The sequence below is a fragment of the Bombina bombina genome, chromosome 6 (assembly GCF_027579735.1).
Source record: "Bombina bombina isolate aBomBom1 chromosome 6, aBomBom1.pri, whole genome shotgun sequence".
NCBI lineage: Eukaryota > Metazoa > Chordata > Amphibia > Anura > Bombinatoridae > Bombina > Bombina bombina.
In genome coordinates, this window is record NC_069504.1 from 78,960,753 (window position 1) to 78,986,761 (window position 26,009).

Genomic DNA, 26,009 nt, shown 5'->3' on the forward strand with positions numbered 1-26,009 from the left:
AGCAAAATTGGTGATAAAAGTAAATTGGAAAGTTGTTTAAAATTACATGCCCTATTTGAAACATGAGAGGTTTTGGTTTGGACTTGACTGTCCCTTTAACTGTCTGTACCTATGTTGCTTAGAACTAGGAATGATTCTCACCTGGTAAGTATTGTCTAGGTTATAGGTCATGATATATAGAAAATTCAATTTGTGTGATTTTATTTCTAATTATTTTTTATTATTGTCAGAATACATCAACCTAGTTTCCATTGCAGTTGCAAAGTGGTAGTAACAAATATCTCCATCAAAGTGTATGTTACATGTATGCACTTGATATAAAACGTTACATTTTGTTAAACTATTAACTTTTTATACGGTTACATTTTTATTTGTAGTTAAGGTCATAGGTTGTCCTTGCACAGTCATGGGGCTATTTAGTCTCTTGGTTACTGAAGGATTTGTGTAAAAAGTGAGAGTTTATGTGTTAAGATTAAAGTGTAAATAGATGTTATCTGTGTGTGCATAATATATATGAGAAACTTAAAGAACTGTAATTCTGTTAACAACTATCCAGTTTAAACCCCTTTGCCCTCTCAGTATATTTACATAATTTTCCTCTGCTGTGGCCATTCAGGTAACAGATGTAAATGAGCTCCTGCACCAACATAAGCATTCACAATATGGCAGTAGGCATAGGTAAGCTGAAGCATACTTACATATGCAGGGCACCCCAGCCTCTCTTGGGCGGTAATGAGAATTCTATATAGAATATGATGAAGATATTTATTGGTATCACATAAAAAGATTTAGGACAGCAACAGACTGGAGACTGTAGCTTGAAGCGGTATCCCATTTTGCTCTTTTCTTTGGCTACATCTTGTACTCCCTGATTTATGTTTAATCTCCAGTTTTATGCCAGATATTGGTGATTTCCTCTCTTTATAAATGACCATCAGATTTCACATGATTTCATCTTCATTATAATAACTATGAAATTTTGCAATGCTATACAAATTATAATAATACAGGTAGAAAACTCTTTACCCAAACTTCTTGGGGCTGGAAAAGGTTTGGATTTTTGAATAGTTTAGGTTTTGGAATATTTGCATCTTTAATATGGGACAGTTTAGAGAGTGGATGGAACAAAGTGTAAATAACAATGGCTTATGTCATCTATGCACTATTTAGATGTCATTATACAGCTTATACATGCAACCTAAAGGTAGTTCTATATCATTTCTAATACGTTTGTATACATAATACCTTTAGCAACCTAAAGGTAGTTCTATATCATTTCTAATACGTTTGTATACATAATACCTTTAGCAACCTAAAGGTAGTTCTATATCATTTCTAATACTTTTGTATACATAATACCTTTAGCAACCTAAAGGTAGTTCTATATCATTTCTAATACTTTTGTATACATAATACCATTAGCAACCTAAAGGTAGTTCTATATCATTTCTAATACGTTTGTATACATAATACCTTTAGCAACCTAAAGGTAGTTCTATATCATTTCTAATACTTTTGTATAAATAATACCTTTAGAAATTGTGTTTTTTTATAATCTTTTTTAAAATATTAAGTAAGTTTGGATTTTGGAACTCTGGATTTGGGAATATGTATCTGTAATACCATAATGCATATGATGTTTACCTTTCTTTGGCCACTAGATGGCTCTGTGTAGTAACACTGTTTTTCTATGCAGTTCCTTCTAGGTGTCTGGGCTAAAGATCTGAACGCAAGAGAAGATTATGTGAAGCGTAGTGTGCACGGCAAGCTGGCCAGCGCCACCCAGAAACAAACAGAATCCTATCTCAAGCCACTCTTCAGAAAGCTAAGGAAAAAGGTAGCTACATATATTCAGTTGCAAAATATATATGATCATAACACACACCAGAGGGACATGGTGCTCAAATTCCCAGCAGTACACATGGTGCTTTTAATACCATATCCTCATTCCACGCTTTATTTCATCAATAAAACTCTTTGATGTACATTCCTAACCCAATGTCCAAATATAAATTAAAAGAACATTTGCTAAGAAAACCTCTGCCCTGCTATTAATATATGTACAGCTGGTTCAAAGGGACATAAAACCCAAATCATTTCTTTCATGATTTAGATGGTGCATGCAATTTTAAACAACTTTCCAATTTACTTCTATTAATTTTTCTTCATTTCTCTTGTAAGGTGTATCCAGTCCACGGATCATCCATTACTTGTGGGATATTCTCATTCCCAACAGGAAGTTGCAAGAGGACACCCACAGCAGAACTGTAATATAGCTCCTCCCCTAACTGTCATACCCAGTCATTCTCTTGCAACTCTCAACAAGCTAGGATGTTGTAGGAGAGAGTGGTTAAATATAGTTAGTTTATTTTCTTCAATCAAAAGTTTATTTTTAAATAGTACCGGAGTTGTGCTATTTTATCTCAGGCAGTAAATAGAAGAAGAATCTGCCTGAGGTTTCTATGATCTTAGCAGGTTGTAACTAAGATCCATTGCTATTCTCACATATGTCTGAGGGGATTACACAGATGAGGTAACTTCAGCGAGAGAATGGCGTGCAGTTTATTCTGCTATCAGGTATGTGCAGTTATAATTTTTTCTAGAGATGGAAAACACTAGAAAATGCTGCTGATACCGGATTAATGTAAGTTAAGCCTGAATACAGTGATTTAATAACGACTGGTATCATGCTTACTCCCAGGGGTAATACCCTTATGATATTGCAATATAAACGTTTGCTGGCATGTTTAATCGTTTTTATATATGCATTGGTGATAAAACTTTATTGGGGCCTAGTTTTTTTCCACATGGCTGGCTTAAATTTTGACTAGAAACAGTTTTACTGAGGCTTTCCACTGTTATAGTATAAAAGTTACAGTTGGTGCAGTTAAAATTACAAACTGTGACAACCAGCTTCCCTCAGAAGTCCCCTGTATGCTATAGGACATCTCTAAAGGGCTCAAAGGCTTTCCAAAGTCGTTTATTGGGGAAGGTAGGACCACAGCTTGCTGTGGCAGTTGGTTGTGACTGTTAAAAAAAACAAACAAACAAAAAAAAAAAGTCTATTTCGTTTTTTTGATCCGTTTTTTGAACTAAGGGGTTAATCATCCATTTGCAAGTGGATGCAATGCTCTGCTAGCCTATTACATACACTGTAAAAATTTCCTTTGATTTACTGCATTTTTTCACTGTTTTTCAAATTCTGACAAAATTTGTTTCTCTTAAAGGCACAGTACCGTTTTTTATATTTGCTTGTTAACTTGATTTAAAGTGTTTTCCAAGCTTGCTAGTCTCATTGCTAGTCTGTATAAACATGTCTGACAAAGAAGAAACTCCTTGTTCATTATGTTTAAAAGCCATGGTGGAACCCCCTCTTAGAATGTGTACCAAATGTACTGATTTCATTTTATGCAATAAAGATCATATTCTGTTTTTAAAAAAATTATCACCAGAGGAATCTGACGAGGGGAAAGTTATGCCGACTAACTCTCCCCACGTGTCAGACCCTTTGACTCCCGCCCAAGGGACTCACGCTCAAATGGCGCCAAGTACATCTAGGGCGCCCATAGCGTTTACTTTACAAAACATGGCAGCAGTCATGGATAATACACTGTCAGCGGTATTAGCCAGACTACCTGAACTTAGAGGTTAGCGAGATAGCTCTGGGGTGAGACAAAATATAGAGCATACTGACGCTTTAAGAACCATGTCTGATACTGCCTCACAATATGCAGAAGCTGAGGAAGGAGAGCTTCAGTCAGTGGGTGATGTTAATGACTCAGGAAAGATACCTGATTCTAATATTTCTACATTTAAATTTAAATTTAAGCTTGAACACCTCCGCGTGTTACTTAGGGAGGTTTTAGCTGCTCTGAATGACTGTGATACCATTGCAGTGCCAGAGAAATTTTGTAGACTGGATAAATGCTTTGCAGTGCCGGTGTGTACTGATGTTTTTCCAATACCTAAAAGGTTTACAGAAATTATTAATAAGGAATGGGATAGACCAGGTGTGCCGTTCTCTTCCCCTCCTATTTTTAGAAAAATGTTTTCCAATAGACGCCACCACACGGGACTTATGGCAGACAGTCCCTAAGGTGGAGGGAGCAGTTTCTACTCTAGCAAAGCGTACTACTATCCCTGTCGAGGACAGTTGTTCTTTTTTAGAGCCAATGGATAAAAAATTAGAAGGTTACCTTAAGAAAATATTTATTCAACAAGGTTTTATCCTACAGCCCATTGCATGCATTGCCCCTGTCACTGCTGCTGCGGCGTACTGGTTTGAGTCTCTGGAAGAGGCTTTACAGGTAGAGACTCCATTGGATGACATACTTGGCAAACTTAGAGCACTTAAGCTAGCCAATTATTTTATTTCTGATGCCATTGTTCATTTGAATAAACTAACGGCTAAGAATTCTGGTTTTGCTATACAGGCGCGCAGAGCGCTATGGCTTAAATCATGGTCAGCTGACGTGACTTTAAAATCTAAGCTACTTAACATTCCCTTCAAGGGGCAGACCCTATTCGGGCCTGGGTTGAAGGAGATTATTGCTGATATCACGGGAGGAAAAGGTTGTGCCCTTCCTCAGGACAAGTCCAAATCTAGGGCCAAACAGTCTAATTTTGGTGCCTTTCGAAACTTCAAGGCAGGTGCGGCATCAACTTCCTCTAATAATAAACAAGAGGGAACTTTTGCTCAATCCAAGACGGTCTGGAGACCAAACCAGACCTGGAAAAAAGGTAAGCAGGTCAAAAAGCCTGCTGCTGCCTCTAAGACAGCATGAAGGAACGACCCCCTATCCGGTAACGGATCTAGTAGGGGGCAGACTTTCACTCTTCGCCCAGGCGTGGGCAAGAGATGTTCAGGATCCCTGGGCGTTGGAAATTATATCCCAGGGATATCTTCTGGACTTCAAAGCTTCCCCCCCAAAAGGGAGATTTCACCTTTCACAATTATCTGCAAACCAGATAAAGAGTGAGGCATTCTTACACTGTGTACGAGACCTCCTAGTTATGGGAGTGATCCATCCAGTTCCAAAGGGGGAACAGGAACAGGGTTTTTACTCAAATCTGTTTGTGGTTCCCAAAAAAGAGGGAACCTTCAGACTGATTTTGGATCTAAAGATCTTAAACAAATTCCTCAAAGTTCCGTCGTTCAAGATGGAAACTATTCATACCATCCTACCACTGATCCAGGAGGGTCAATATATGACTACAGTGGATCTAAAGGATGCTTATCTTCACATTCCGATACACAAAGATCATCATCGGTTTCTCACGTTTGCCTTTCAAGATGGGCATTACCAGTTGTAGCTCTTCTCTTTGGATTAGCTACAGCCCCAAGAATCTTTACAAAGGTTCTAGGGTCGCTTTTGGCGGTCCTAAGGCCGCGGGGCATAGCAGTAGCCCCTTATTTAGACGACATCCTGATACAGGCGTCAAACTTCCAAATTGCCAAGTCTCATACGGACGTAGTACTGGCATTTCTGAGGTCGCATGGGTGGAAAGTGAACGAGGAAAAGTGTTCTCTATCCCCACTCACAAGAGTTTCCTTTCTAGGGACTCTGATAGATTCTGTAGAAATGAAAATTTACCTTGACGGAGTCCAGGTTATCAAAGCTTCTAAATTCCTGTCGGGTTCTTCATTCCATTCCGCGCCCTTTGGTGGCTCAGTGTATGGAAGTAATTGGCTTAATGGTAGCGGCAATGGACATAGTGCCGTTTGCACGCTTACATCTCAGACCGCTGCAACTATGCAGGCTCAGTCAGTGGAGCGGGGATTACACAGATTTGGCCCCTCAACTGAATCTGGACCAAGAGACCAGGGATCCTGTTCCCTGGTGGCTATCTCGGGTCCATCTGTCCAAAGGTATGACCTTCGCAGGCCAGATTGGACTATTGTAACAACAAATGCCAGCCTTCTAGGTTGGGGTGCAGTCTGGAACTCCCTGAAGGCTCAGGGATCGTGGACTCAGGAGGAGTCTCTCCTTCCAATAAATATTCTGGAACTAAGAGCGATATTCAAGGCTCTTCAGGTTTGGCCTCAGTTAGCAACTCTGAGGTACATCAGATTTCAGTCAACATCACGACTGTAGCTTACATCAACCATCGAGGGGGAACAAGAAGTTCCCTAGAGATGTTAGAAGTTTCAAAAATAATTCACTGGGCAGAGATTCACTCTTGCCACCTATCAGCTATCCATATCCCAGGTGTAGAGCACTGGGAGGCGGATTTTCTAAGTCGTCAGACTTTTCATCCGGGAGAGTGGGAACTCCATCCGGAGGTATTTGCACAACTGATTCTCCGTTGGGGCAAACCAGAACTGGATCTCATGGCGTCTCGCCAGAACGCCAAGCTTCCGTGTTACGGATCCAGGTCCAGGGATCCCAAGGCGACACTGATAGATACTCTAGCAGCGCCCTGGTCTTTCAACCTGGCTTATGTGTTTCCACCGTTTCCTCTGCTCCCTCGACTGATTGCCAAGATCAAGCAGGAGAGAGCATCAATGATTCTGATAGCACCTGCGTGGCCACGCAGGACCTGGTATGCAGATCTAGTGGACATGTCATCCTTTCCACCATGGTCTCTGCCTCTGAGACAGGACCTTCTACTTCAGGGTCCTTTCAGCCATCCAAATCTAATTTCTCTGAGGCTGACAGCCTGGAGATTGAATGCTTGATTTTATCAAAGCGTGGCTTCTCCGAGTCAATTATTGATACCTTAATACAGGCACGAAAGCCTGTCACCAGGAAAATTTACCATAAGGTATGGCGTAGATATCTTTATTGGTGTGAATCCAAGGGTTACTCATGGAGTAAGGTCAGGATTCCTAGGATTTTATCTTTTCTCCAAGAAGGTTTGGAAAAAGGATTGTCAGCTAGTTTCTTAAAGGGACAGATTTTTGCTCTGTCTATTCTTTTGCACTAGCGTCTGGCAGATGTTCCAGACGTTCAGGCATTTTGTCAGGCTTTAGTTTGAATCAAGCCTGTGTTTAAACCTGTTGCTCCACCATGGAGCTTAAACTTGGTTCTTAAGGTTCTTCAAGGAGTTCCGTTTGAACCTCTTCATTCCATAGATATCAAACTTTTATCTTGGAAAGTTCTTTTTTTTTTTTTGGTAGCTATTTCCTCGGCTCGTAGAGTCTCTGAGCTATCTGCCTTACAATGTGATTCTCCTTATCTGATTTTTCATACGGATAAGGTAGTCCTGCGTACCAAACCTGGGTTCTTACCTAAGGTGGTATCTAACAAGAATATCAATCAAGAGATTGTGGTTCCATCCTTGTGTTACACAATCTGGACGTAGTCTGTGCTTTAAAGTTTTACTTACAAGCTACTAAAGATTTTCGTCAAACATCTGCTTTGTTTGTTGTCTACTCTGGACAGAGGAGAGGTCAAAAGGCTTTGGCAACCTCTTTTTCTTTTTGGCTAAGAAGCTTAATCCGCTTAGCCTATGAGACTGCTGGACAGCAGCCTCCTGAAAGGATTACAGCTCATTCCACTAGAGCTGTGGCTTCCACTTGGGCCTTTAAAAATGAGGCTTCTGTTGAACAGATTTGCAAGGCGGCGACTTGGTCTTCGCTTCATACTTTTTTAAAATTTTACAAATTTGATACTTTTGCTTCTTCGGAGGCAGTGGTTCCTTCCATTTAAGTTCCTGCCTTGTCCCTCCCTTCATCCGTGTACTTTAGCTTTGGTATTGGTATCCCACAAGTAATGGATGATCCGTGGACTGGATACACCTTACAAGAGAAAACACAATTTATTCTTACCTGATAAATTTATTTCTCTTGTGGTGTATCCAGTCCACGGCCCGCCCTGTCATTTTAAGACAGGTAATTTTTAAATTTAAACTACAGTAACCACTACACCCTATGGTTCCTCCTTTCTCGGCTTGTTTTCGGTCGAATGACTGGCTATGACAGTTAGGGGAGGAGCTATATTACAGCTCTGCTGTGGGTGTCCTCTTGCAACTTCCTGTTGGGAATGAGAATATCCCACAAGTAATGGATGATCCGTGGACTGGATACACCACAAGAGAAATAAATTTATCAGGTAAGCATAAATTGTGTTTTTCTTGTTAATTTTTGTTGAAAAGCAGGACGGTAAGTTCAGGAGAGTGCACGTGTCTGCAGTACTATATGGCAGCAGTTTTACAACAATGTTATACATTAGCAAGAGCACTAGAGGGCAGCACTATTTCCTGTAATGTAGTGCTCCAGACATGTGCACGCTGCCTATCTAGATATCTCTTCAACAAAGAATAACAAGAGAACAAAGCAAATGTGATAATAGAAGTAAATTGGAAACTTTTTTCAAGAATTGTATTCTTTATCTGAATCATGAATGAAAAATGTAGGGGTTCCTGTCCCTTTAAGGTGTTGTGTGTTTAGCGACGTGGCCGAGGGAAGTACAGTGAACTTTTTTTCCCCCCTCCCTATTTTGCTTGAATTCTTTAAAGGGACAGTAAACCTCAAAAATAATGTTATATAATTCTGCACATAGTGCAGAATTATATAACATTATATTAGCACAATCTTTATAAACCCTTTTATTCCCTTTGAATTTAAAAAAAATGGCTGTTTTACAGACCATTATATAGTCACAGGCCGGCCCGACCGCGCCATAACAGTAAGTGCAGCTCGCTCCTGCTCTGTCTGACAGCAGGAGCGAGCTGCACTGTGTATAATGGTGCAGTCGGGCCGGGCTGTGACTATAAAGCTGGCCCGATGCGCTGTGTGAATAAAACAGACCCGCTCAGCTGAGTACAGAGAGCGGGTCTGTAAAACAGCCGTTTTTTTAAAAAAAAAATTCAAAGGGAATAAAAGGGTTTATAAAGATTGCACTAATATAATGTTATATAATTCTGCACTATGTGCAGAATTATATAACATTATTTTTGAGGTTTACTGACACTTTAAATGACTTCTTGGTAGTTAGTTCATTGTTTCATTTTACTCCTTGTAAAAAATATTTTGTTTTATTTTATGCCTCCCTAACATGAGGGAAATAAAAAGGTTTTTGCACATCATTATACATTTGCAAAAAAAAAAAGGAAATGAAAATCTCTGATTGTTTATTGCCCAGTGCTTTATTAGAAAGGGACATACTCTCTGACGGCTTTGCTTAGAACCTGAACCTGTGTCACCACTTACTGGAGAGCTGGGGACAGTTTTCGTTTTTTTCCAGTCAGAGAACTATTGGTATGGTCTGCTGAACCTGCTAAACGTGGATATTATATATATAAAATGTCCCCTAATACAGATCTATTAAAGCGACTATATACTCAATATACTGGATTGACATTATAGTTAATTTTTTCATGAATTGCATTCAGTCTTGTAAAAAAAAAAAAAGGAGGTTGATTTATCAACTTGCGGCGGACAGGGGCAAACATTCGCGCCTCTGTCCGCTGCAGTTCGCCTCTAGTGGGCTGAATTCCGCTGCCAGAATTAAGCATTTCACACAAGCAATATTTTGCACTTGGGTGCAATCCCGCCCACTAAGCATCTTGCAAATACAAAACTTTGTGTCTCTTGCATAACATATCACCCAACGCTAAACATTTTTAAAACATATTAACATCTTTTTTGCTGCATCTGTTTTTCAATAACCAATTTCTACCCATCATTTTTTTTCTTTGGAGAAGCCATTTGGTTCTTGCATCTGCAGCTGACAATGCGAGCTATGTTCATTATGTTAGTTTAAACTCCATCTGAGGATTAGAATGAAAATCGGTAATGAAAATGTATTGCAAAGCTGTTTACTACACATAACTAAATATTTTATATTAAACTCTCAAGATGTTTACTGTCCCTTTAAGGAATGTTGTTCCAATTAAAGAGTGCTACTAATTTATTGGGCATTATTTGGTTACACTATACACTAAAGCAAATCTCAGGTCTGAGAAAAGTGTTCCATTTAAACTGTGGTTTTTTCATTTGCTATCCTGAATACTGTGACCTTGTTATTATGAATTGCTTCTGCTTTCATGGTAAAAGAGAGCCTTCTTAACTGTACACTTTACATATATATATTTCTCCAACATTGGTGTGTCCGGTCCACGGCTTCTTCCCCTACAGGAAATGGCAAAGAGAGCACACAGCAAGAGCTGTCCATATAGCCCCCCCTCTGGCTCCGCCCCCCAGTCATTCTCTTTGCCGCTCTGAACAAGTAGCATCTCCACGGGGATGGTAAAGAGTATGTGGTGTTAGTTGTAGTTTTTTATTCTTCTATCAAGAGTTTGTTATTTTAAAATAGTGCCGGTTTGTACTATTTACTCTAAAACAGAAAAAGATGAAGAGTTCTGTTTAAAGAGGAGTATGATTTTAGCAGCAGTAACTAAAATCAATTGCTGTTCCCACGCAGGACTGTTGAGCCCAGAGAACTTCAGTTGGGCGGAACAGTTTGCAGACTTTTCTGCTCAAGGTATGATCAGTCATATTTCTAACAAGACATGTTAATGCTAGAAGACTGTCAGTTTTCCCTTAAGGGGTAAGTAAGCCATTTTCTTAGACTCATAACAGATTAAGGCTTACAAATGGGCTCTATACTGGTTGACACTATTGTGGGCTAAATCGATTGATTTATTTCATATTTTAATGGCATTTAGAGTGTTTTGTGTAATTAAAAGCACTTTTGGGAACGTTTTTATCGCCTGGCATTTAGTTAGACTACTATTTCAGTCAGAAAGGCCCCTTCACTCTGGTATGCAGAGGAAGGAGGCCCCGTTTTCGCGCCTCAATTGCGCAGTTTAATTCCATGGCAGTGCATGCAGCTTCATGTGAGGGGTCCTGTGGCATACTAAAACGGACTCTGGAAAGTTTATTTCAGTGCTGAATAACTCTCAGGGAAGGTAAAAAGCAGCAGCAAGGCTGTGGCAGTGATTGTGGTGTACTAAAATTGTTGAATTGAACAAATAGCTCCGGTTTGCTCATTTTAAGGGTTAAAGTCTTGAAACTTGGTGTGCAATACTTTCAAGGCATTAGGACTCTGGGGTACAAATTTTGTTAAAATCGGACATTGCCTTAATAGATTTTCAAAATATCAGAAATAAAGTGTGTTTGTTTATTATTTAAAGGGACAGTAACGCTTTTCTTTAAAAACGCTTTTATTGCATTATTAGCCTGCCAAATTCTGTCTAACATGTCTATACCTTCAGATGGCTTATGTTCTGTGTGTATGGAAGCCAAGGTGGTTCCCCTATTAATGTATGCGCAAACTGTGTCATAGCGTCCAAACAAAGTAAGGACAGTACTGTCACATTTAATAAGATTGCCTAAGATGATTCCTCAAATGAAGGTAGTGGGGGTAGTTCACCATCCTCTCCTTCTGTGTCAACACCAGTTATGCCCGCGCAGGCGACACCTAGTACATCTAGCGCGCCAATGCTTGTTACTATGCAACAATTAACGGCAGTAATGGATAATTCTATAGCTAATATTTTATCCAAAATGCCAGCATATCAAAGAAAGCGTGATTGCTCAGTTTTAAATACAGCGAATGAGCAAGAGTGCACTGACGATAATTTATCTGTCATACCCTCACACCAGTCAGAATTGGCAGTGAGGGAGTGTCTGTCGGAGGGAGAAATTTCTGATTCAGGAAAAGTTTCTCAACAGGCAGAACCTGATATTGTGACGTTTAAATTTAAGTTAGAACATCTCCGCGCCCTGCTTAAGGAGGTGCTAACTACTCTGGACGATTGTGACTCTTTGGTCATTCCAGAAAAATTGTGCAAAATGGACAAATTCCTAGAGGTCCCTGTGCACCCTGATGCCTTTCCGATACCCAAAAGGGTCGCGGACATAGTGACTAAGGAGTGGGAAAAGCCAGGTATACCTTTTGTTCCACCTCCTATATTCAAGAAAATGTTCCCCATTGTTGACCCCAGAAGGGACGTATGGCAAACGGTCCCTAAGGTTGAGGGGGCAGTGTCAACGTTAGCTAAGCGCACAACTATTCCTATTGAGGACAGTTGCGCTTTTAAAGATCCTATGGATAAAAAATTGGAAGGATTGCTAAAAAAGATATTTGTTCAGCAAGGTTTCCTTCTCCAACCAATCTCGTGCATTATTCCTGTCACCACGGCAGCGTATTTTTGGTTCGAGGAACTAGAAAATTCGCTCCAAAAAGAGACTCCATATGATGAAGTCATGGACAGAATTCACGCACTAAAGTTGGCTAATTCCTTTATTTTGGATGCCGCTTTCCAATTGGCTAAGTTAGCGGCGAAAAATTCAGGTTTTGCAATAGTGGCGCGCAGATCGCTTTGGCTAAAATCCTGGTCGGCGGATGTGTCGTCCAAGAATAAACTGCTTAATATTCCTTTCAAGGGTAAGACCCTTTTCGGGCCGGAATTGAAAGAGATTATTTCAGACATTACTGGTGGAAAGGGACATGCCCTCCCACAGGATAGGCCTTTCAAGGCTAAGAACAAATCTAATTTTCGTTCCTTTCGCAATTTCAGGAACGGACCGAATCCTAACTCTGCGGCCTCCAGACAAGAAGGCAACTCTTCCCAGCCTAAACCAGCATGGACACCATTACAAGGCTGGAACAAGGGTAAACAGGCCAAAAAGCCTGCTGCTGCTACCAAGACAGCATGAAGGGGTAGCCCCCGATCCGGGACCGGATCTAGTAGGGGGCAGACTCTCTCTCTTTGCTCAGGCTTGGGCAAGAGATGTTCCGGATCCCTGGGCAATAGAAATAGTTTCTCAGGGGTATCTTCTAGAATTCAAGGAACTTCCTCCAAGGGGAAGGTTCCACATGTCTCGCTTATCTTCAGACCAGATAAAGAGACAGGCATTCCTACATTGCATAGGAGACCTATGGGAAGATGGGAGTGATACACGCAGTTCCAACAGCGGAACAAGGTCTGGGTTTTTTACTCAAATCTGTTCGTAGTTCCCAAAAAAGAGGGAACTTTCAGGCCAATTCTGGATTTAAAAATTCTAAACAAATTCCTCAGAGTTCCATCATTCAAAATGGAAACTATTCGGACGATCTTACCAACAATCCAGGAGGGTCAATATATGACTGCCGTGGACTTAAAGGATGCGTACCTGCATATTCCTATCCACAAAGATCATCATCAGTTCCTGAGGTTCACCTTCCTGGACAAACATTACCAGTTCGTGGCCCTTCCATTCGGTCTAGCCACTGCTCCCAGAATTTTCACAAAGGTGCTAGTGTCCCTTCTAGCGGTATTAAGACCAAGGGGCATTGCTGTAGCACCTTATCTAGACGACATTCTAATCCAGGCGTCGTCTCTTCCCAAAGCAAAGGCTCATATAGACATTGTTCTAGCCTTCCTCAGATCTCACGGGTGGAAGGTGAACGTAGAAAAGAGTTCCCTGTCCCCGTCAACAAGAGTTCCCTTTTTGGGAACAATAATAGATTCTGTAGAAATGAAGATCTTCCTGACAGAAGTCAGAAAGTTAAAGCTGCTAAACGCTTGTCAAGTTCTTCACTCTATTCTTCAGCCTTCCATAGCTCAGTGCATGGAAGTAGTAGGATTAATGGTTGCAGCAATGGACATAGTTCCTTTTGCTCGAATTCATCTAAGACCATTACAACTGTGCATGCTCAATCAGTGGAATGGGGACTATGCAGACTTGTCTCCCCAGATTCAAGTAGACCAGGTAACCAGGGATTCTCTCCGCTGGTGGTTGTCTCACGATCACCTGTCTCAGGGAATGAGTTTCCGCAGTCCAGAGTGGGTCATTGTCACGACCGACGCCAGTCTCTTAGGCTGGGGCGCGGTCTGGGACTCTCTGAAAGCTCAAGGTCTATGGTCTCGAGAAGAGTCTCTTCTTCCGATAAACATTTAGAACTAAGAGCGATATTCAATGTGCTCCTGGCTTGGCCTCACCTAGCAAAGGCCAAATTCATGAGGTTCCAGTCGGACAACATGATGACTGTAGCGTACATCAATCATCAGGGGGGAACAAAGAGTTCCTTAGCGATGAGAGAGGTATCCAAGATCATCAAATGGGCGGAGGATCACTCCTGCCACCTATCTGCAATTCACATCCCAGGAGTGGACAACTGGGAGGCGGATTATTTGAGTCGTCAGACTTTTCATCCGGGGGAGTGGGAACTCCACCCGGAGGTTTTTGCCCAGTTAACTCAACTATGGGACATTCCAGATATGGATCTGATGGCGTCTCGCTGTTGGTATTGGTTCCCACAAGTAAGGATGAAGCCGTGGACCGGACACACCAATGTTGGAGAAAACAGAATTTATGTTTACCTGATACATTTCTTTCTCCAACGGTGTGTCCGGTCCACGGCCCGCCCTGGTTTTTAATCAGGTTTGAAAAATGTCTTTCTTTATACACTACAGTCACCACGGCACCCTATAGTTTCTCCTTTTTCTCCTAACCGTCGGTCGAATGACTGGGGGGCGGAGCCAGAGGGGGGGGGGCTATATGGACAGCTCTTGCTGTGTGCTCTCTTTGCCATTTCCTGTAGGGGAAGAGAATATCCCACAAGTAAGGATGAAGCCGTGGACCGGACACACCGTTGGAGAAAGAAATTTATCAGGTAAACATAAATTCTGTTTTTTTTCTGTTACTTGTATTTACAGATTATTTGGGTCACTAATATAAAACATAAAGTAAACTTTCCCCTTTGTATAAACAGATCTAAAATGTTAGTGATATATTTTAGATGGTGTTTAATTAATCAGTTGTTATGAAGATGTGCTTCTACTTACTTTTTAATGTAGCACTGAAATTTAAATAACCCGTGCTCCGGCCGCCCATTCCAAGTATTTTTTTTTTGTGAGTGAATGGGTTCTCTAATCGGCACTCTACCCATATGGCACTTTATAGAAACTAAACTTTTACACTTATATCTTCAATATTTAAACAACTAATATAATTATAAGGAATACATCTACATATTATTCTAAGGCTAATCTTTGCTTTGAATGCATCAATCATTATGTCTGGCATTTATTAACAGTTTAATAACCCTTTTAAGGGGACATGCAACTCAAAAATTGTTATTGTTTAAAAACATAGATAAACCCTTTATTACTCATTCCCCAGTTTTGCAAAACGAACACATTTATATTAATACACTTTTTACCTCTGTGATTACTTTGTATCTAAGCCTCTGCAGACAGCCCCTTGATCACATGGCTTTTTATTTATTATCTATTGACTTGCAATTTAGCCAATTAGTGCTGTGTTGTGCACAACCCACGGGCGTGTGCACAATGTTATCTATATGGCTCACATGAACTAGCAGTCCCCTGTTGCTATCTGTAGTGGCTTAGAAACAGGCAGACATTTAGAGGTTTAAATGTTATAAAGTATATTAATATAACAATGTTGGTTGTGCAAAGCTGGGGAATGGGTAGTAAAGGCGTTATCTAATAACAATTTTAGTGTTGACTGTCCCTTTAAGTCACATACAGTTAAAAAAAAAAATCCATTCTAGGGTTTGTCTCTCAGTGAAAAATCTTTTAAAGATGATTCAAAAATTAAAAATATTTTGGCAAAAAATAATAGATTTGCAGTGGGGCTTTCCGCTGACACTAATTCCTGTTGTTGCTACTTGTCTCATTTGGCAGCTGCAGATCCCTATAAAACCTTCCATTCTGAACATTTGCTTACAGCTCTGCTGCCTACTGAACAATTCCTTTTATCACCTTAGTGCAAATTTTATGTTTGTATTTTTAATGTCTGGGTATTAAAAGGCAGCACCACCCATATGTCTGAGGATTTAAAGGGACATTGTAGTGTAGAAATGACATGATACATTTCATTGGAGCGTGTTATTTCTTTCATGTAATTGGCAAGAGTCCATGAGCTAGTGACATATGGGATATACAATCCTACCAGGAGGGGCAAAGTTTCCCAAACCTCAAAATGCCTATAAATACACCCCTCACCACACCCACAATTCAGTTTTACGAACTTTGCCTCCTATGGAGGTGGTGAAGTAAGTTTGTGCTAAGATTTCTACGTTGCTATGCGCTTCTTAGCATTTTGAAGCCCAATTCCTCTCAGAGTACAGTGAATGTCAGAGGGATGTGAAGGGAGTATCACCTATTGAATGCAATGGTTTTCCTCACAGGGATCTATTTCATAGGTTCTCTGTTATCGGTCGTAGAGATTCATCTCCTACCTCCCTTTTCAGATCGACGATATACTCTATTCCATTACCTCTACAGATAACCATTTCAGTACTGGTTTGGCTATCTGCTATATGTGGATGGGTGTCTTTTGGTAAGTATGTTTTCATTACTTAAGACATTCTCAGCTATGGTTTGGCACTTTATGTATTTATATAAAGTTCTAAATATATGTATTGTACTTATATTTGCCATGATTCAGGTTTTCAGTATATTTCCTTTTGCAAAAAATATTTTTCTGTTTGTTGTGCATCATACTTGACGCCAAATATTTTCTTTATTTAAGACCCCATTTCTATTTGCCTCCTGCCTTTTTTCTATGTCAAAGGGCTATGCTGTTTGCATTTTTTCCCATTCCTGAAACTGCCATATAAGGAAATTGATAATTTTGCTTTATATGTTGTTTTTTCTTTTACATTTGCAAGATGTCTCAATCTGATCCTGTCTTAGAAATCACTGATGGAACCCTGCGGCCTGATAACAGTTCTACCAAAGCTAAGTGCATTTGTTGTAAACTTGTGGGGGTTATACCTCCAGCTGTGGTTTGTAATAGTTGTCATGATAAACGTTTACATGCAGAGAATGTATCTATCAGTAGTAGTTCATTACCTGTTGCTGTTCCCTCAACATCTAATGCACAAGATATACCTGTGAATTTAAAAGAATGTATTGCTGATTCTATTCAGAAGGCTTTGTCTGCCATTCCGCCTTCTAATAAATGTAAAAGGTCTTTTAAAACTTCTCAAAAGGTTGATGAAATTTCAAATGACCAGCAACATACTGAATTATCCTTCTCTGATGAGGATCTATCTGATTCAGAAGATCCTGCCTCAGATATTGACACTGACAAATCCTCTTATTTAAAATGGAGTATTTTTGTACTTTGTTAAAAGAAGTGTTGATTACATTAGATATGGAGGAAACTAGTCCTCTTGATATTAAAACTAGTAAACGTTTAAATTCTGTTTATAAACCTCCTTTGGTTATTCCAGAGGTTTTTCCAGTTCCTGATGCTATTTCTGATATGATTTCTAAAGAATGGAATAGGCCTGGTACTTAATTTATTCCTTCTTCAAGGTTTAAAAAATTGTATCCTTTGCCAGCAGTTAGATTGGAGTTTTGGGAAAAGATCCCCAAAGTTGATGGGGCTATCTCTACTCTTGCTAAACGTACTACTATTCCTACGGAAGATAGTACTTCTTTTACAGATCCTTTAGATAGGAAACTTGTCTTATCTAAGGAAAGCTTATTTATATTCAGGTTGTCTTCTTAGGCCTGCAATTTCTTTGGCTGATGTTGCAGCTGCTTCAACTTTTTGGTTGGAAAGTTCAGCGCAACAAGTATCGGATCATGATTTGTCTAGCATTGTTAAGTTGATTCAACATGCTAATTTCATTTGTGATGCCATTTTTGATATTATCAAAATTGATGTTAAATCTATGTCTTTAGCTAGAAGAGCTTTGTGGCTCAAATTTTGAAATGCTGATATGACTTCTGAGTCCAGATTGCTATCTCATTCTTTCCAAGGTAATACATTATTTGGTTCTCAGTTGGATTCAATAATTTCAACTGTCACTGGGGGGGAAGGGAGTTTTTTTGCCTCGGGATAAAAGACCTAAGGGTAAATCTAAAGCTTCTAACCATTTTCGTTCCTTTCGACAAAATAAGGAACAGAAACCTAATCCTTCCCCTAAGGAATCTGCTTCCAATTGGAATAAATCCAAGCCATTTAAGAGATCAAAACCAGCCCCCAAGTCTGCATGAAGGTGCGGCCCTCATTCCAGCTCAGCTGGTAGGGGGCAGATTAAAATTTTTCAAAGATGTTTGGATCAATTCGGTCCAAAATCATTGGATTCAGAGTATTGTCTCTCAGGGGTACAGAATAGGATTCAGAGTAAGACCGCCTGTGAGAAGATTTTTTTCTCTCGGACATTCCAGCAAACCCAGTAAAGGCACAGGCTTTCCTGAAGTGTGTTTCAGACCTGGCGTTATCAGGGGTAATCATGCCAGTTCCGTTTCAGGAACAGGGTCTGGGTTTTTATTCAAATCTATTCATTGTCCCAAAGAAACAAAATTCATTCAGACCAGTTTTGGATCTAAAGATTTTGAATCGATATGTAAGAGTACCAACTTTCAAAATGGTGACTATAAGGACTATTCTGCCTTTTGTTCAGCAAGGGCATTATATGTCCACAATATACTTACAGGATGCATATCTTCATATTCCGATTCATCCAGATCACTATCAGTTCCTGAGATTCTCTTTTCTAGACAATCATTACCAATTTGTTGCTCTTCCTTTTGGCCTAGCGACAGCTCCAAGAATCTTTTCAAAGGTTCTAGGCGCCCTACTCTCTGTAATCAGAGAGCGGGGTATTGCGGTATTTCCTTATTTGGATGATATCTTGGTACTCGCTCAATCTTTACCTTCTACAGAATCAACTAGTGTTGTTTCTTCGAAGACATGGTTGGAGGATCAATTTACCAAAAAGTTCTTTGATTCCTCAGACAAAGGTAACCTTTTTAGGTTTCCAGATAGATTCAGTGTCCATGACTTTGTCTCTAACAGACAAGAGACGTTTGAAATTGGTTGCAGCCTGTCGGAACCTTCAGTCTGTCATTCCCTTCAGTAGCTATGTGCATGTAAGTTTTAGGTTTCATGACTGCAGCATCGGACGCAATCCCCTTTGCTCGTTTTCATATGAGACCTCTCCAGCTTTGTATGTTGTACCAATGGTGCAGGGATTATACAAGGATATCACAATTAATATCCTTAAATCCCAATGTTCGACTTTCTTTGGTGGTTAGATCACCATCGTATAATTTTAGGTGACTCTTTCGCTCGTCCAACCTGGACTGTGATCACAACAGATGCGAGTCTTTCAGGTTGGGGAGCTGTTTGGGGATCTCTGACAGCACAAGGGGTTTGGAAATCTCAAGAGGCGAGATTACCAACCAATATTTTGGAACTCTGTGCGATTTTCAGGGCCCTTCAGTCTTGGCATCTGTTGAAGAGAGAGCCGTTCATTTGTTTTCAGACGGACAATATCACAACTGTGGCATATGTTAATCATCAGGGTGGGACTCCCAGTCCTCAAGCTATGAAAGAAGTATCTAGGATACTTGTTTCGGCGGAATCCAGCTCCTGTCTAATTTCTGCGGTTCATATCCCAGGTATAGACAATTGGGAAGCGGATTACCTCAGTCGTCAGACTTTACATCTGGGAGAATGGTCTCTTCACCCAGATGTGATTTCTCAAATTGTTCAGATGTGGGGGCTTCCAGAAATAGATCTGATGGCATCTCATCTAAACAAAAAACTTCCCAGGTACCTGTCCAGGTCCAGGGATCATCAGGCGGAAGCAGTGGATGCATTGACACTTCCTTAGTGTTATCAACCTGCTTATATTTTCCCACCTCTAGTTCTTCTTCCAAGAGTGATCTCCAAAATCATCATGGAGCAAACGTTTGTGCTGCTGGTGGCCCCAGCATGGCCTCACAGGTTTTGGTATGCGGATCTTGTTCGGATGTCCAGTTGCTAACCTTGGCCACTTCCATTAAGGCCAGACCTTCTATCTCAAGGTCCGTTTTTCCATCAGGATCTCAAATCATTAAATTTGAAGGTATGGAAATTGTATGCTTAGTCATAGAGGTTTCTCTGACTCGGTGATTAATACTATGTTACAGGCTCGTAAATCTGTTTCTAGAAAGATTTATTATCGAGTTTGGAAGACTTACATTTCATGGTGTTCTTCTCATAAATTCTCTTGGCATTCTTTTCTTCAGGATGGTTTGGATAAAGGTTTGTCTGCAAGTTCCTTGAATGGACAAATCACTGCTCTTTCTGTTTTATTTCATAGAAAGATTGCTAAACTTCCTGATATTCATTGTTTTGTGTAGGCTTTAGTTCGTATCAAGCCTGTCATTAAATCAATCTCTCCTCCTTGGAGTCTTAATTTGGTTTTGAAGGCTTTACAGGCTCCTCCGTTTGAGCCTATGTATTCTTTAGACATTAAACTACTTTCTTGGAAAGTGTTGTTTCTTTTGGCCATCTCTTCTGCTAAAAGAGTTTCTGAATTATCCGCTCTCTTGTGAATCACCTTTTTCTGATTTTTCATCAGGATAAGGCAGTTTTGCAGACTTCATTTAAATTTCTACCTAAGGTTGTAAATTCTAACAACATTAGTAGAGAAATTGTTGTCCCTTCTTTGTGTCCTAATCCTAAGAATTCTTTAGAAAGATCTTTACATTCTTTGGATGTGGTGAGAGCTTTGAAATATTATGTTGAAGCTACTAAAGATTCCAGGAAGACTTCTAGTCTATTTGTTATCTTTTCTGGTTCCAGGAAAGGTCAGAAGGCTTCTGCTGTTTTCTTGGCCTCGTGGTTAAAACTTTTGATTCATCAAGCCTATTTGGAGTCGGGTCAAGCCCCGCCTCAGAGAATTACAGCTCATTCTACTAGATCAGTTTCCACTTCCTGGGCTTTTAAGAATGAAGCTTCAGTTGATCAGATTTGCAAAGCTGCTACTTGGTCTTCTTTGCATACATTTACTAATTTCTACCATTTTGATGCATTTGCTTCTTCGGAAGCAGTTTTTGGTAGAAAAGTTCTTCTGGCAGCGGTTTCAGTTTGATTTTTCTGATGTTGATTTAAGTTTTTTCCTCACATTTATAAGAATTAACTTGTATTTTGGGTTGTGGATTATTTTTTCAGCGGAAAATTGCCGTTTTTATTTTTATCCCTCCCTCTCTAGTGACTCTTGCGTGGTGTTCCACATCTTGGGTATTGCTATCCCATACGTCACTAGCTCATGGACTCTTGCCAATGACATGAAAGAAAACATAATTTATGTAAGAACTTACCTGATAAATTCATTTCTTTCATATTGGCAAGAGTCCATGAGACCCACCCCCTTTTTTATGGTGGTTTTGATTTTTTTTTGCATAAAGCACAATTATTTCCAAATTCCTTTGTTGATGCTTTTTACTCCTTTCTTTATCACCCCACTTCTTGGCTATTCGTTAAACTGAATTGTCGGTGTGGTGAGGGGTGTATTTATAGGCATTTTAAAGTTTGGGAAACTTTGCCCCTCCTGGTAGGATTCTATATCCCATACGGCACTAGCTCATGGACTCTTGCCAATATGAAATAAATTAATTTATCAGGTAAGTTCTTACATAAATTATGTGTTTTGCACTACTCACCCTGGAACTCTGTGCATTTAACCCTCTTTTGCGTTTAACTCCCTTTGTTGTAACTAAATAGAGCATGTGATTTTACCACCTTGTTGTCCCTGTAAAAAAAAATCATGGTAAAAGGACAGATTGTATAAATCACTGCCATACCACACTATAGTTAATGATATGTATACTCTGTATTAAATCTTGGTTATTCTTGAATCACACTAAACTGACCATAAAATGTCCTTAGAAAATCCGACATATAGATTCGTTGGTTAATTTAAAGGGACATGAAATCCAAAAAATTTCTTTCATGACTCAGAGCATACAATTTTAAATCAATTTGTATTTCTTTCTAATGACACGGTGAGTCCATGGATCATCTCTAATTACTGTTGGGAATATCACTCCTGGCCAGCAGGAGGAGGCAAAAGAGCAACACAGCAAAGCTGTTAAGTATCACCTCCCTTCCCTCCAACCCCAGTCATTCTCTTTGCCTACGTTAAAAGCAAGGAGGTGGAATATCTGCCTTGTCTATTTTGTTGCATAAACGTCTGGCGGATGTACCAGACGTGCAATCTTTCTGTCAGGCCTTGGTCAGAATCAGGCCTGTGTTAAAACCTGTTACTCCTCCCTGAAGTCTTAGCCTTGTTCTTTTTTTCTTCAGCAGGCTCCGTTTGAGCCTATGCATTCCTTAGATATTAAGATGTTATCTTGGAAAGTTTTGTTTCTTGTTGCAATTTCTTCTGCTCGTAGAGTCTCAGAGCTCTCGGCATTGCAATGTGAATCCCCTTACCTTATTTTTCATTCAGATAAGATAGTTCTGCGTACTAAGTTAGGGTTCCTCCCTAAAGTGGTTTCGAATAGGAACATTAATCAAGAAATCGTTGTTCATTCTTTGTGTCCTAACCCTTCAAAGGGCGTCTGCTGCACAACCTAGATGTGGTGCGTGCGTGCGTTGAAATACTATTTACAGGCGACTAAGAATTTTCGCCAGTCTTCTGCTTGGTTGTTTTCTCTGGGAAACGCAAGGGTCAGAAAGCTACGGCTACTTCTCTTTCTTTGTGGCTGAAGAGTATAATTTGTTTGGCCTATGAAACTGCTGGACAGCAGCCTCCTAAGAGAATCACGGCTCATTCCACAAAGGCTGTTTCCTCTTCCTGGGCATTCAAAAATGAAGCTTCTGTGGAACAGATTTGCAAGACCGCAACTTGGTCCTCTCTACACACTTTTTCCAAATTCTATAAATTTGATACTTTTGCCTCGGCTGAGGCTTCTTTTGGGAGAAAGGTTCTTTAAGCAGTGGTGCCTTCTGTTTAGGTTCCCTGTTTTGTCCCTCCCTTATCATCTGTGTCCTCTAGCTTGGGTATTGATTCCCAATAGTAATTAGAGATGATCAGTGGAGTCACCGTGTCATTAGAAAGAAAACTAAATCTATGCTTACCTGATAAATTTCTTTATTTCTTGACACGGTGAGTCCATGACCCGTCCTGTTTATTTAGACAGGTTTTTTGTGTTGTAAACCTCAGGCACCTCTGCACCTTGTGTTACTTCCTTTCTCTTTTTCCTTCGGTCGAATGACTGGGGTTGGAGGGAAGGGAAGTGATACTTAACAGCTTTGCTGTGGTGCTCTTTACCTCCTCCTGCTGGCCAGGAGTGATATTTCCAATAGTAATTAGAGATAATCCGTGGACTCACCGTGTCAAGAAATAAATAAATTTATCAGGTAAGCATAAATTTCGTTTATACTTCTATTATCAATTTTTCTTAATTCTCATGGTATCTTTTGTTGAACAGTAGAGACGGAAGCTCAATAGCGTGCATGTGTCTGGAGCACTATATGGCAGCAGTTTTGCAACAATGTTATCCATTTACAAGAGCACTAGATGGCAGCACTATTTCCTGCTATGTATTTCTCCGACAAGTACCTAGGTATTTCTTCAACAAAAAATATCATGGGAACCAAGCAAATTAGATAATAGAAGTAAATTAAAAAGTTTTAGTTTTTTTTTTATATTGTTTGCTCTGTCTGAATCACATAAGAACATTTTTGGGTTACATTTCCCTACAAGATATGAGCTGTATCTGTAACTTCTTGCTTGTAACTGCCAGTGACCATGGGGAGCCTGATGATCTGGCGAGATTATCTAAGGAGTCTCATCGATACTGCGACGTCCCACAAGTCATTTTAGAAAGGCAAATTTCCCTTGAGGGCTTTTTATCTCACTATGCAGGATTCTTGAACTTAAAGGGACAGTTTACTCAAAAATGTTCTCCCCTTTAATTTGTTTCCAATGATCCACTTTACCTGCTGGAGTGTATTAAGTTGTTTACAAATATTTCCTTTTCCCTTATATTGGCATTTGAACTAGTTGGTTTAGCCTGTAGTATCCTAACCTATTCTAAAAGTTTCTGGCCTTAGGGCCAAGATATAGATAAGCTGTGTAAACACAGCCAGCAGAAAAAAATTACACTCCCAGTGGGGTATAGAAGAGATAAGGTAATAAAATGGTAATTTTCCATTGTTCTCTTCAAGTATTGGTCTTTAGTTTATGGACAGATATAAGATAAAGAAGCATGTATATGTACACAATGTGATAAAGTAATGAGATCTGATTATACCTACACGCTCAACCCATTGTATTAGGTTGTGGCTTCAAAACACAAAATCAGCTTTTTTGTAAACACAAATAAACCTTAAAAAGCTAATTCTCATACATTTTATACTCTGCAATTGGTAAAAAAAAAAAGTAATTGGAAACATATTAACAGAAAAACAATTTTACAGTATACCGTCCCTTTAAGGATAGACATATACATTCCAATATAAGTGAGTGTTTTTTAAATCATTAGGCCCCTATAGAAGAATTTGTGAATATTCTGAGGAATGCAAATACACTAAAGTGTCTCATATATCCATAATGAAGCTTGGGCATCAGTGACTTTACAATACGTTTGCCCACAGCCTCATGTACTGTAATAAATCAGAATCCCTTCAACATTGTTTACTGACTCTGTCCTTTTTTTTTGTTTTTATTTATTCTTTTAAATAAATTATATTTATGTGAATATTTTCTTATTTTATTTTAGAACCTGCCTGCTGACATCAAAGAGTCAATAACAGACATAATTAAATTTATGTTACAAAGAGAATATGTAAAGGTAAGTGTATGGTTTCCTGTAGTTGACTCAACAGTCACCATGTGCAAGTAAAATCCCTCTGCCACTGATTCAGGTGGGTTTTTTTATTAGGTGCGGAGTACAGGGGAAGAGGATGCAGCAGAGACAGGAGCATTCAGGGAGAGAAGGGGGGGGGGGGCATGGGAAAGGCAAATAACAGAGTGTTAAGTTAATTGGCCACAGTGACAGTGAAATCATTTTAACTTCAGAACCAGTTGTAAAAATAGGAGTCTGGGACAACCTTGATTAAAATAATCGTTTCACATTAAAATGTGTTAATGAATTAGAGCTTTTTATTATTGTACTAGAATGGGGATTTAATTCTGCAGCAGTGCAGATTATATGGCTGTTAATAAACCTATGACATTGTCTGGTGTCTGTAGCAAATGTTTCAAAAAATGATACTTTTGCATTAGAAATATTTATATTCTATCAACAGAATGTGTTTTGCTGACTGTTGAGGGAGTTAATTTTTTTTTTTTTTTGAATAATTTTTATTGAGGTTTACAAGAAAAAAGACATACATGTAAATATGCAGGTGAAATTACTACATAACAGCAAGACGCAGTGTCATACAGAAGCATAATTATAGCATGTTGATCAGTGACCACTAACATCAAGTGAATAATAACAACAATAGTATGTCATACAAAGGGTACCAAGGCTAAGCAAACCTCACATATTTTTTGTTTTATAAGACAACGGTCCATTAACAGTCAAAAAACAATATTATGTGATAAAGACATAGATTGTCGAGTTATTTATTAATATCAAGCGAGAAATAGAGCAACTCAACAAATACATAGCATATAGTACAAGAAAAGGAAAGAGGGGGAGGGAAGGAAAAAGAAGGGGAGAGAAAGGAAAAAAAAAAGGGAGGAGAGAAATGGGGAGGGAGAAGAGGGGAAGAAGGAGGGAAAAGCAAAAAAAGGGGGGGGGGAAGGGAAGGGGGAGGGGAAATGACTTCCCACTTCTAATTCCAGAAGATGCTATAATTCTAGATCTCTGCAGGAGAACCCACCGGCGGTCAACACTCACCCCCCATAAGTGGTATCACTAAGAGTCCCAATACATGAAGCAGAAAGCATTTCTAGCATGTGGTAACCTCCCCTTCTAGGCATTGTCGCCAGGCTTCCCAACATAGACAGTGGATCGTGATTTTGTTATTAGCTGCAAAAACCGCGCATTCCATGGTTTCAATATGTGCCATTATAGACTTAATCTGACTCCATCTTGGGCCCTTAGATTGGAGCCATGCCTTAGCGATATGTAATGTAACAGACATGAAGATATATACATACAGTAATTTTAAATGTCGAGGCATCTTGTCAGTGAATAAATGAAACAGTGCTGCAGCTGGCCGATTAGATTCCACCAAGCCTAGTTTGGTGCAATAATAGAATGCCCTAGTCCAGATTCTCTGAATCTTGGGACACTCCCACCACATATGGGCCGGGGATCCCACTCTGCCGCATCCCCTCCAACACATGGGGGAGTTTGTT

At 39.7% G+C, this 26,009-nt stretch overlaps 1 protein-coding gene across 2 annotated transcripts in view; it reads left to right on the forward strand.

Moving 5' to 3' along the window:
- The window catches only part of PRPF18 (pre-mRNA processing factor 18), a 151,629-nt gene that overhangs the window by 98,080 nt on the left and 27,540 nt on the right, over positions 1 to 26,009 (forward strand). For both annotated transcript variants that reach the window (XM_053716489.1, XM_053716490.1), the window contains 2 exons: positions 1,697 to 1,837; positions 24,418 to 24,489. In XM_053716489.1, coding sequence (XP_053572464.1) covers positions 1,697 to 1,837; positions 24,418 to 24,489 — 213 coding nt within the window. The remainder of the gene's footprint in view (positions 1 to 1,696; positions 1,838 to 24,417; positions 24,490 to 26,009) is intronic.